Source organism: Ambystoma mexicanum, chromosome 13 (assembly GCF_040938575.1).
Source record: "Ambystoma mexicanum isolate Mex_15411 chromosome 13, UKY_AmexF1_1, whole genome shotgun sequence".
Classification (NCBI taxonomy): Eukaryota; Metazoa; Chordata; class Amphibia; order Caudata; family Ambystomatidae; genus Ambystoma; species Ambystoma mexicanum.
The window spans coordinates 408555401-408568556 of NC_090938.1; the positions used below are offsets into that span (position 1 = coordinate 408555401).

Below are 13156 nucleotides of genomic sequence, written 5' to 3' on the forward strand. Positions count from 1 at the left end.
AGTCCGAGCCGGAAGGCTTCTCTTTGCTGTTCTCTCCGCCTCTCTCCCCCTCCAATCTTCCAAATGTTCCTTATCACCGTTCCTTTCTGATCAGCAGCGGTCACCATGGAGCCTTTTCCTTGGGTTATCCCTATGGGAGTATGTTCATAGTTAAGGGACAGTTTTCCTTCAGGATGGCGGTTTCTCACCAGAACAGTGTCACCCACCTCAATGCACGGTGGTCTAAGCCGACGCCTGATGTTTTCTCACTTGTCATGTGCTAGTCGGTCGTGTGGTCATCAATGATGCCTGGCAGTCGGCCTTCCGTCTCTGGAATGAGCCCTCATGGGCATCTGTTGAAAAGGGCTTCAGCTAGGGTGGTTCGGTATTCCCTTAGGAACTGGTACAAGGTTCTTTTCAGTTCTCCTCCTTGACCCTGGGTTATGCAGAACACTTTTTTGAGCATTTGCATGAAGCACTCAGCCTCACCATTTGCTCTCGGCCATCCAGGCATCACTTTCCTATGTGTGATACAGCAGTCTGCCATGAACTCTGCAACGTTTCCTCCCTGAAATGGTGGTCCATTATCGGAGCATATCACTCGTGGGAACCCATGGGTGGCAAACACTTTTTCCCTCACTTGGCTGATCTGTTTGCAGGATGTCGACTCTACTAGCTCTACCTCAGGGGTATCGTGACCACTGGTCGATCATTATGAGAATGTACATTCCTCCTCCTGTCGAACTGAAGTCCACATGAAATGCATCCCAGGGGGTATTGGTTCTGGCCATGGATTCAATAATTGTCCCCTGATTTACAGGGGCTATTGCCTGGCACCCGACACACCCACCGACATACTCATCTACCCTTGTCTCGAGACCTGGGAACCATACTTTGGGCGTAATCTCACTTTGGTTTTCGCCGTGCCCTGGTGGCCACAGTGTGCCAGTTCGACCACTCTCTCTACCAGTGTCCTCGGAACCACTATCTGGCGGCCGCGTAGCAGCACTCCCTTTTCGGTCACCAAGAGCTCATGTCAGACTGCCACAGCTGTTCAAGTTCTCATGGAGTCTCCCGGCTTCTGCGATTGGTGCTGGACAGTACCGACCTCCACTTGCCACTGACCATGGCCTCTTGGATTAGTCGGAAACACTTATCCTCTTTTGAGGCATCTGCTACCTCCTCCAGCGTAAGGGCCACAGGCTTTGCCACGCCTGCCACCAGGAGGACATGCTCTTCACTGTCCACCATTGTTGTCATTTCCTGGTCATTGCCGCTCCTGGGATGTCGCAACAAGTAGTCTGCAGGATTGTGGGTTCCTGGCCTGTAGTTCAGTCTGACTCCATACTCCATGAGAGCTAGCATCTACTGCTCTATCCTGGGTGGTGGTTTGGATGAGGATACCAGCAAGATGGGGATCAATGGCTTGTGATCAGTAATTACTGTGACCGGTTTTCCCAGAATTTAGATCTGGAAGTGCCGGCAACCCCACAAAACCGCCAGCCCTCTCAATCTGTGAGTACCTTTGTTTTGTGGTGGTGAGCGCCTTGCTAGCATAGGTGTCTGGCTGGAGGAGCACTGCCCCTAGTCCAACCGGACTGGCATCCACAATGATTTCAGACTCTTTTCCTGGATCAAAAAACGCCATTGAGTCCTCTCCCATTACCCCCTTCTTTGATGGTGTTGAAAGTCTTTTGTTCAGCTTCCAACCACTTCCAGGCGGTGTCTTTCCTGGTCAGGGTCCGGAGAGGCTCTGAAAGGGTTGCCAGATTCAGAATGAATCTCCCACAATAGGTCACCATGCCTATGAAACTCCTTATGTCCGAGATGTTTTCTGGAGGTTTCGCCACCTGAATGTCTCTGACCTTTTGTGGATCCGGGGAGATCCTGTTGCCATTAAAGACGAAACCAAAACATTCAATACTGTCTTTAAGGAATTCGCACTTTTCACCGTGCAGTGTCAACCCCAAACTTCTGATCCTCTCCAGCTTCTTCTCCAGGCGAGTCATATGTTCGGTTTCTGATGTAGCATAGACCAAGATGTAGTTGCTCAAGTTTATCACACCCTCCAGGCCGGCCATGGCTCCTCTGATGATATTTTGAAATACCTCGGCCGCTGAAGCGACTCCGAAGCTCAGTCGCTTGTATTGATAAAACCCATGATGAGTCGTGAAAGTCGTTATGTAGTGCAAGTCCGGGTGTTGTTCTAACCCGGACCGCAGATCAAGTTTGGAGAACACCTTTGCCCCTTGTAGCTCCCCCATCATGTCATCCAGTGTCGTCGTCATATGTCTCTCGTGTTTAATGGCGAGGTTTGGCAGCCTCATATCCATGATGGGGGACACCCACAGCCTGGGACCTTCTATTCTCTCAATTATATCTAAGTCAACCAAATTTTGTAGTTCCTTTTCCACTTGTTCTCTCAGGTGCAGTGGTATGCGCCAATGGTTTAGTACCATTGGGCGCACTGTTTCCACGAGCACCATAGTCAATGTTCCACATACAGCCACCATGCACTTGGGTTGTCTACTTTTCTTTTTGAGGGAGTCAAGGCTCGAAATGAAAAAGACCTCTTCCTCCTCTTCCTCAGCTATTTCCAGACCCTGCATCTTCTGTTCAACCACGGCCACCTGTGTCTGTTGCCGAGGCATGTCATTGGTCATTCTGCTTGGCCCTCTGGGAATGGCGACAGGATCGGCTGTCCGGCACATTCTCGCAAAGTGCCCTGCTGCCCCACAGCGCCCCCACACACTCTCCCCTTCGCCGGACAGTCACCTGTATATGGGAGATCGTAGCCACATTTGGGGCATGGCTGTGGTGCCTCGGCTCTCCTCGGGGGCCATCTGGGTGTTAATGGGCCGATGTTCGAAGGTCGCCCAATCGCACAGGCGTCTTCCCCTTTCAGAGACTTGACTGCGGCGCCCATTTTGGTGGCACGGCTGTCTGCAAGTTCGTAGGACCTCCCCATCTCAAGAATGCGAGCAAGCGTCAGTCCTGGCTTGCAGAGGACTTGTCTGCAGCGTTTTCATGAACTGCAGCTGAATGCTGACCATTACATCTTCGTTCTCCCAGTGGCACGTGCTCCCTAAGTGATGGAGCCTTCCACAAAATTGATTGATGGATTCATCATCCCTCTGCTTTTCGCTGCACATGACAACTCTTTTGAAATCTTGATTCGCAAGCGGCATAAAATGTTCCTTGAGGCAGTCTTTCACGACCAGGTACGAGTTATCAGCAGGAAAAAGGGATTTGAAAATGCGATGCACTTCGAACCCAGCTGCGTAGATGAGTGTCACCACTTTGACTTCCTCGTCCACCTCACCAGTTCCTTTAAAGTACATGTCGAGTTTTTCAACCAACAATAGCCATTTCGGCCCCAGCTTCGAGGGGGTACCCGATGTGTCGAACTCGGGCATCGGGGACAACATGGTGTCGCAGCCGCACAGGAACCCTTGCAAGGACCGCGGTGAAATCTCTTGGTGCCCATCTAGTTTAACGTGGTCTAGTCCCAGGTTCCCACCTCAGGATCTTATAGAAGATCCTTTCCCTCTTGAAGATTGAGACAAGATAATTTGTTTGTCTTTTTTGAAAGGGAGGGCCCCACTGGCCCACCCTTATGGCCCCTGTGGCCTTCTTAGGAAGTTCTATCTCTCGTGGTGCGCACGAGCACTCCACACGTGGAGCCGTGACCATAGGATACTCAAAATGGCAGTGGAAACCTGCCCGCAAGGGTTAATGCTCCTGGCAGACGTCGGAAACCATCAGCAATGTAAAATGAATTGTTGGATGGTTAACTCCCTGGCCAGTATTTTCCTCGTCGCCAATGTGATATCCTTTGATAGCCGCCGGGACCCCCGTGATCAGGCCTTGCCCGCAGTACCTGGAATAAGACATGGGACACAGGACTTTACTCCTCGGGCTCCGGGCGTGCAGTGTCAAGCCTGGGCACGCCCACTTTCTTTTATGTTATACGCACAACGGCGAACGTTGCCGTCGCACCCACGTGACACCATCACAACAGTCACTTGGGGCTACCTCTACTCAGTAAGGCAACATGAACGTGAGCAAATTTCTGAGCAAGGTAGAATGCATTCTCCGTGAGGAAAATGCATTCTGGGAAATGCAGTCCTATTGGGATTGTACCCTGAGTGTGTAAGATTGCATTCTGGGACATTCTGTTTACTAGAAAGGCATTCCAAGTGAAACCATATATTCAGAGCCACCAAAATAAGGACACCTCGAAACCATATAGATAATGGGAATACTTGAAGGGCTTAATATTGTGTGTGCTTTGCTGCACTGTGGAACCAGAGCGTCAAGTTTGTCCAGTTCTAATGAAGTATTATCAATAACAGGGAGTAATGGGCCAATGGCAAACAATGCACCTGCTCTATTGTCATTTTAAGACAATTTAGGGAGTACAAAATTGATAGAGCGGGACATTCCCTTGTGATGTGCACAAAAAAAAACACATTCCGCACAGCCAAAGGGCATCTGCAGACCTTTAAAATGGACTTTCCCCTCAAGACACCGAAGCACCCTCAGTCGGTTTAGGAATTAAAATCACTTGGTAACAGGCCCATGAAAGAGAGTGATTACAGTGTAGGCTATGGTTTGGCATCCATGCTGGATGCATGAAATGCTTCTTAAGCGTCTTTATCCTCCTGACAAGACTGAAGAAGTGGTTTAAGGCTCCTTAATGGCTTTATTTAGGTTGAGAGCTACCTGTCTTGTGTTGCTAAACCATGTATAAAATAGCGCTGCCCTATAAGAAAAACATGTCCGGAGTAATATGCATGTTAGCTGATTTGCATTCCCAAAATGCATTGCTTAGGAGCTCTCAGCTGAAGGTGACCTTTCAGAGATGGCTACTGGGGCGCTGTGGCTAAAATGGCCTATTCTACTCTAATCTTTCGTTTTTCAACAAGTGAACAGCAAAAAACAAGTCGATTTGTGTACAATTTCCTTGAGGCCCTGTGGGCATGGTCCTCCTGACTCAGGTACTAGTAGTGATCCCCGTAAGATCACCAAGTACTCCAAGTGGTAGTCATGGCAGAGCCGCCCAGGCCTAACTCAAAGGAAGGTGGAGTGGGGTGGTTCACAGGTACAGTATACACTTTTTGTTTTTACCAAAAAAGAGAGGTTCCATGCACTATATTTGTCTAAAAAATATATTTGTTGTATTAAGAAAAAGGCAAAGAGAAAACAAAGCAGAGAGAACGCAGTGTGTCAAGTAAGTATCACTCTTAAATATGGTTTCTTTCAGAGTCAATAGAAAAGTCCTGCAAGGAAGAAATCAGCAAATGACAGGTAAGAAAATGATTTTAGATTCAGGGAGGAAAGTTCTCAGAGACCAAGAAGCGCCAGTGTTGCAAATAGGGACAGTCTTTGGCGGGAGATTGTTACCTCAGTGTGAAAGTGCTCTCAAGGAGCAGTTCCTGGATTTCCTTCGAAGAGAGACCCTCAATAGTCGGTGGAGACGAAGAAGAGGTCCAGGGATGAAGAAACAAATGAAGAAAAGGCCTGCCAGCAGTGCCAGAGGGTCAGGAGAGGAATGCCCTGGGACAGGGAAAGCAGTTCTGCAAGATGTGCTTGGCGGTTAACAGAAGAGGTTGCTGTGCATGTTGTTCAGCGACGGCCGAGGGCTCCCGGGGTTGCACGCTGAGGCAGATGTGACCCCTGGATCCTTGAGAAGGAGCATTATTTAAGATTTGAGGACTCCCGGGTCAGGTGTCAAGCGACAGAAAAACAAACAGGAGAGATGGCTGCAGTCAGCATTTATCAGTGATGCAAAGCTCCCACATTGTACTGAAGCACAGGATCCAGTTTCGGCAAATGCAGGCGGCTTGGCAAGACCCCAAGGAAGAGCAGATGATGAAGAAAAGCTGACGAAAATACACTGGAAAAGGACTAATCACTGAAGATGGACCAGGAAGGTGTGTTCGGCAGTGCAGACACAGGACTGGTGGCAGCACGGTCGCTAGAGCTTCCCATGTGAGGGGAGGTAGAACCAGAGCATTAGCTTGGGGTTGTGTAGTGAAGATTCTCAGTATGGTTCAGCTCGAAGTGTCTTTGGGGTCCAGAGAGGGGACACCTGCTTCTGTGTTCTGTGATGAAGGCACAGCCAGGAGCTTTGGGGAGATGAGGCCTTTCAGCAGGAGCTGTGATTCATTTCTCATTTAGGGGCAAGATGCGCTGCTGTGGGTTCCTTTTGGTCTTCTTGAGGGAGACAAAGCTTTGCTGTTAGATTGTTCAGTACGTCAAAGGGTGTTGGTGCAGAGATTTCGTCCTTCTCCAAGCAGCAGGCCTTCCAGAGTGCAGATTCAGAGACCCAGCTGTAGTCAAGGTGAGTGGGCAGGGAGTTTTGCTTTTATCTCGTTCAGGAGCCAGTGAGTGAACACTGCACCCAGTCATACACTAAACATAATTCCAAATGAAGGTTGTCAGCTAATGGTAGACTATCTCTTCAAGCATGCCCAGGCATTCCAGGAAGATCTCTCGCACTAAAGAATGAATCTACAGTCCCAGACAGGCATCTGTTAATGTCATTCATTCACAATTGGTTTCAGGCTGGCTACAGCCCCCATTTTTGGGAGAGGCATAAGGAATAGTCATGTGATGCCCTCAGGTCTTGAAGGCAAACATCTACCACCTGCATTTTGATGTGGTAGGGGGACCCCGCTGGGTAAGATGAAGTTGAACCAGTGGATCCATTTTGCACAGGTGAACAAGCCCCCACCACCCTAGTCACCTGACTAACAGAGAGAGGGTACTCTCTTTAGGAGTCTAGTGGGTACTTTTGGGGTACCTGTGCCTTAAGGGTCATAGGGACTCTTAAGGCAGAGCACACAAACAAAGAGCACCACTCCCAGTCACGCCTTTGAGTAAGCCTGGCTGGGAGAAGAACGAGTCACAAAACTCATAAAGTCAGCCCTATGTACAGCAGGCTACCACATGTGGTAAAAAGCAGGCATTCTGCCTAACTAGCAGCAATACACCTGCCTAGAGGAGTCCCTGCCCTCAGATCTGCTTATCTGGGCATCAGTGTAGCAAACTATGTTCTAAAGTGCCAAGACCAAGTGTGGGGGCAAACATTGAGTGCCCCCTAATAACCCTGCTAGAAACCTGTAATACCCAGTCCTGGGGGCTGATGCGCTCTGAACCCACCAGCTCCTTCAAGTGTGGAGCTATGACATGCTGTGCCAGAACCCAATTAGTAATAGTCCTTTATCCTCATGCATGTTAAGAACCTTACTTAGACCCACTTCAGCATCTTGAATAACAATGCCCCTTTCTGTTGGTACCAAATAAATCATCAATGGACTCTGGTTTAGTACCCTTGGAAGAGTCTGTTACTAAGAACCTTAAAACATAGGGCGAAAGTGATTGCATCATTGATTCTGATTGTTTCCACCCTTTTAGAGCATGTATTAAATCGATAGTGTTTTCTGCTGTTTATGTTTTTACTCTGGGATATTTCTACAGGGATTAAATGACCCCTCACTTTGCAATAAGGTATCTTTGATTGGAATTCCATGAATGGCTTGCCTATTATATTGAGGTGTTAAAACAGTAGCTCATTACACCTAAGCTACTAGCTACAGAGCTTGGCCCTTTAGTTCAACCACATATTAGTCTTTGATACAACCACCTGGTTGACGGAGTTCGGGAGCAAACCTTTTCGGATAACCTTACTTTCCTTAGTCTCTACAGACCAGTGGCATTATGCCAAACTACCATCAGGAGGACCAGGGTAGTGATACACTTGGCCTAATTAATCCCTCAGGCAAATCTAAGCCTTCTTCAGCATGACTGCATACATATTCTGGAAAACTAGTCAGACAGGCCCATGTGAAGACATACATATAACAGATCCAGATTTGAAGAATTCCCTGGGCTACAGTGCCTTAAGTCTCTTTAAATGTACATACCAGCCTGGAAGCAAGTAGTCTGTGACTTACCTGAGTATATCTGTAATATCCCCTCTGGGGCTGTGAACAGCCTAGGATAGTGGTAACAGAGAAGGGGATACCAGCATTTGTAACAGAGACGCTGAGAAGCTGGGTGAAAATGATAACAGCCCATGGCGGAAAAGGGCAGGAAGCCAACTTGCCATGGCATTGATGACGCAATGTCTCACAAAACCTTTTACACAGATTCATATTCATTTATTACATCCAAAACAATAAGCAAAGAAAAAAATACAAAAATCATAAAAACAACCAAGAAGTACAAGTTAGTAAATAATCTGTAAAGTGTTTATAATAAAAACAGGCAAGTTGCTCAGAGGGTTTGAAAGAGGCCTCATCCCTCCCTATTGGTAATCTGAGTAGTGTGGAGGGGCGGCGGGAGGAGGGGGGCTAAAAATATGGAAACATTCCTATCCAACCCCTCCCCCCCCAATAACCTTTGCGAAATACAGGAGTGTTTTGAATAGAGCTTAGCAATAAAAAAAAAGTCACCTGTGAAAACCAGGAGTGTTTCCAAGGAATAGGGTGGACACACAATCTCTCTTCTGTCTTTATACAACCTGGGAGTGTTCAAGTGGGGATAGGAGTGGATGAAACATAATCCCCTACTCTAACTTTTCTGACAGTTTGTAGTCTTCAGGTGTGTTTGGAATTAAAATCTCAGGGACAAATCACACTTTCTTTCCCCGGCATAATTCAGGGATTTGTAGAAAATCTCTGGGGAAAAACACATTTCCCGCCGCCCCTCAACCCCCTGTACCCATATGAAATCCTGAAGTGTGTTGGGGAATCTCAGAGATCATTCCCCATTATCCCTGTACGGCTCCGATAAATATGTGGACAATGTGAGTGGGTCCAACAACATGCTCCTATCACTCCCTACTGCCCATCTTCAATCCAAGGGTGTTGGGAGTCTTTGGGCTACAACCTAATTCCATCTTCCATTAATTAATGTGGTGTGGTGTAGTAAGTCTAAGGCCAACACCTCCCCATCTCTAGGCCAACCAAATCTTAGCAAAGCAGCAGGTTTTTGGGAGATCTTGGAGATGGATCAGAGGATCAGATAGTCGAGATGCACGCAGGGCGTTCAAAATTAGAAGGACCCCGTCCTTGACTTGTGATTCAGGAGGTCTCAACCATCCTCCCCACCTCCCTGCCTGTAACCTAGTCTGTTATCGACTAAGTAGCACATCCCACTATCCATTGATTAGAAAAGTCTATTATTCATTGAGCAGGAAATTCCACTATCTATAAGACAGAATATTACGTTTCTAGAATTTGCACAACAGTTGTAGAGGAGAAGGTCCAATTTCCTGAGGATCTTTGGTTGTGGGAGGCGTGCAGAAAGTGAGGTAAATTGAAGAGTTCTTGCGAGAGGTAACAAACCACACCCTCCAAAGCCTGCAGAGAATTGAACTGGTCAGTTAAACAATTTAGGAGAGTAAACATTTTCGGGCATGATTGCAGGTTTTTCGTCGCAGGACACACTGAGTGGTTGCAGGGAACTTTGTGGGGTATACTGGGAGCAATGCTTCAGTGAGTCATGGGGGTCAAGCATTTCCTGTCTTATTGCCTACTTAGAAATCTTATCAGCTCTTACCAAAGATCTGTGTGACAACAGTGCGGTTCAGGTAGAGTACGTTTTGTATGTGTATACTAGTCTGATGCAAGTGTACTGATATCACAGAGGCACGTGAATTATAAATTGCAGCACGTATACTGACGTCACTGCCATGAGTGCACAATAACCACTCACACAAGTGTAGTGGGAATCGCTGCACCTGACAGATATCAATGAGGCACATGTAGAACATCCACTGTCGTAGGTGTAAGACATCACGGTTGCAATAAGACTGCCGGAGCACAGGCACTACATCACAAAGGGAAAAGGGTGTGGTCACGGCACTGAGGATAGCAGGTCAAGCAATGGAAAGGAGGTGGGAGGCAAGTCAGGGGGGAGAAGAGACCCCGCTATGCGTGGTGCAAGGCAGGCATCAGGCGGCCAGGCTCTTGTACATCTGAAGAACTGAAGCTGACTGTCCGCAATCCTGTGTCTGAATCAGCGCATGGAATCAGTTGTCCATATCAACAAGGAGTCCAGTCTTGCAGCACTCAGATAAAACGTGAGGAACAGGGAGTAATCATCCTCCAGGAGCAAGGACAATCTTCCTAAGCTTGTAAAGAAGAAAGATGGTGGATCCACACATCATAAATAGCAAGTGGAAATGTCCCAATAATAGCAGCAGGTCCTGTTCCTGGCTCCTCTGAACCAGCAAGTATACAAGGCTTGCACCCCTAAGTAGTCTGTGGGACACTTCTCGCTTTGCAGACCAACTGGCCCACGTGCCCCGAATCTCCCCCACTTCTCACAAACTCCCCGGTCTCTACCACGCACTATTGCAGTGTGGCAGTGTAAAGCACCTGTTCTCAACACATGCCTAGGGGAGGTGGCAAAGCTGCCTGCCTCAGGCGTTGCTGCCACTGTCCACCTCCAGCTTTTCACTTGGCTTGTAGATGGGTGACCGCTGTTCTTTCGTCTCCTCATCTTCTTCCTTAGAATCCATTTGGGGGTAGACCACAACGCACAGCTTCTGCCCAACCCGGGTCATTGAGTCTAAAGATGAAAAGAAAAGAAGGTCACTTACTCAGAGCCCGTCTGACATGTGCTGCAGTTTAATGAGAGCAATAGTATCACATGTCTCCATCGAGGCACAGTAGCGTCACTCTCCAGATAGTGGGAGTTCCTCTCTCCAGTAGGAGTGGAACCGCCCCATATTAAAGCAGTAAGATCTATTCCCTCCACCCTGGGATTGGTGATGCTGTCTCCTCAGCAATAAGATCTCTCTGACAACCCCAGTGAAATCTGCATTGGGTTTGAAGAAAGACATCAATCCACCTACAAGTCCAGGATAGATTGTCCCATAGAACTCACCAACAAAGTTATTGAAGCACTTGGGCTTGTTCTGCCAGTAGACACCTAGGAAGTAGACAGGCACACCGGTCAACATGATGGCGAGACCAATGCCGCAGACCACAGGCTCTGACCAGAGGCTGAAGACCAGTAGGAAGGCCCAGAAGAGGAGGTAGACCACCGGGAAGAGAAGATTCACCTGCAAAGACAGACACAAAAGAGACATGAGATAAAACAACATAAAGAATATCTCACACCTTCCGCTGAACACCATGAGAAGAAGAGATACTACTGCAAACAGCCACACTGTCTTAAGACAGAAGTACATCCAACGTAAGCAGCTGGCATGAAGGCAGGGAAATATATAAACAATGTTTCCAGCATCCTCCATGGTAAGCCATTGGCAAGGCAAGAGTCTCCATCATGGACTCCTCATCGTATTTAACTAATTTTAGAATAACGGCAGTGGATCAGGTTGACCAAGGGACACTTCCAAATATGCAATCTTAAAATAAAATGTTTAAATATATGTTTACATTAAATAGTGCTGGCCTCAACCAGAAAGGTTTCAAGATTACAAAGCACTACAAATAAAACATTGCATTAGAGGAGCAATAGTGGGCAGGAAAACAACCTGTTCCCGCATGACTGCTATTATTTAGGCGCCTCCTTGGACATCTGTAGTTCCGGGCACCCTATTCTATGGAGGACCCCCCTTGAAAGGCTTTGATTTTCATTATTTCTTTCTTCTTTGTGGCAAATCATGTGGCGACAAGTCATCTATTTGTCTACTTGTCTCCTTTCTTTTCTTTTTACTTCTATGTCTTGTCCTATCCCTTTTAGGACAACCTGTCACACTTCTTCGGTGCCACCCCCCGCTCGCCTACCTAATGCTTCTAACTTATCCTGTCCTCCCATTTCTTCTGACACTCTTCCACAATTCCTTTTTGGTCTCTTAAACGTTTGCTCTATCTGTAATGAATCACATTCTATTCTTGACCTCTTTCTTCGCTCTAATTTCCATTTTCTCTGTTTAACTGAAACATGGATCACCCCCTAACTCTGTAACCCTTTCCTTTCTTCACACTCGCTCTACTTCTTTTTCTCACCCTCCCCCCCCCGTCCACATAGGCGCAGGGAGTGGGGGGGGCACTAGAATTCTCTTTAAGTCCTCCTGGACTCTTCTTTCTCCTAATTCTAATCTCCCTAATTTGTCTTCCTTTGAATTCCATTTTCCTCCTTTTCTAATCCTTTTCCTGTCTCTTTTCTTGTTTTTCTTCACCCTGGGCAACCCACAGATTTTCTTGATCTCCTTCTATCCCATCTTCTTCTGTCTTCCCCCTCTTTCTTTCTTTCTCCTTGGGGATTTTAATCTTCCTGCCACTAATTCTTCACTCCTTCTGTTGCTCTCTCTTGCTGATTCTTATCACTTGCACTTCCTTCGTTCTCCTTCTCATCAGTCTGGCACCTGCTTTGACTGAATCTTTTCTTCTTTTTCACCTCTTCCTCTTGTCTCCTCTTCTCCCTTTTATGCTGCATCGACTATCTTTTACGCACAGTAATCTTTCTTCTTTTGATTCCCCATCTTTCCTTTTGTTATTGCGTTCTTCCCATCCTCTAATTTCTCTTTTCTCTTCCCTCTTTCCTAATTTAGCTGCTAGTACCCTACACTTTTCTGTACGATCTGTCTTGGATTCTACTTTCCCTTAACATCTTTTTTCCCCTACTTGTAAAACTTCACAGCCTTTGCTCACTCCTAGTCGTATTGCCCTTCGCCATAGCTTGCGTAAAGCTGAGCTGCTCTGGATAAACTGACACTCCCCTTCCCATATTGGCACACTCTCAATGCTGCACTTTTCCTTTGATTTTGCATTACTCAGTGCCAAGAAATCTTACTTCTCTGAATGTACACTTTATCTACTAACCTTCGTTGTAGCTTCTGCACAATTTCCTCTGTCGAAAAGCCCCTGATCCTTCGGCATTCTCATCCCTTTTTTCTTCTAATTTTGCGAACTACTCTACATCCAAAGTAGCTAACCCCCGTCTTGCTTTTACTCCTTCTTCCTCTCCTTCTGCTCCTTCTTCTCATCCTTCGTCACTTTACACTTTTGCATCTTTTTCTCTTCTTATGGACCTTGACATTTCTGCTCTTTTGACTCGTGCTCATCCTAAAGCCTCTTTCCTCTCACCTCTCCCTTCTTCTCTTATTCCTCAGTAGACCCAATTTTCTTCCTAATCTTACTTCTCGTATTAGCTCCTCCCTTATACATTCCAGCTTTCAAACATGCACTTATTC

The 13156-nt window shown here is 47.0% G+C and overlaps 1 protein-coding gene across 2 annotated transcripts in view; it reads right to left on the reverse strand.

The window, feature by feature from the left end:
• Positions 1-8125: 8125 nt before the first annotated feature.
• SLC7A8 (solute carrier family 7 member 8) overlaps positions 8126-13156 on the reverse strand; it is a 140506-nt gene continuing 135475 nt past the window's right edge. For both annotated transcript variants that reach the window (XM_069634014.1, XM_069634015.1), the window contains exons 11-12: positions 10882-11059; positions 8126-10563 (exon numbers count right to left, since the gene is read on the reverse strand). In XM_069634014.1, coding sequence (XP_069490115.1) covers positions 10415-10563; positions 10882-11059 — 327 coding nt within the window. In that variant the 3' untranslated portion in view covers positions 8126-10414. The remainder of the gene's footprint in view (positions 10564-10881; positions 11060-13156) is intronic.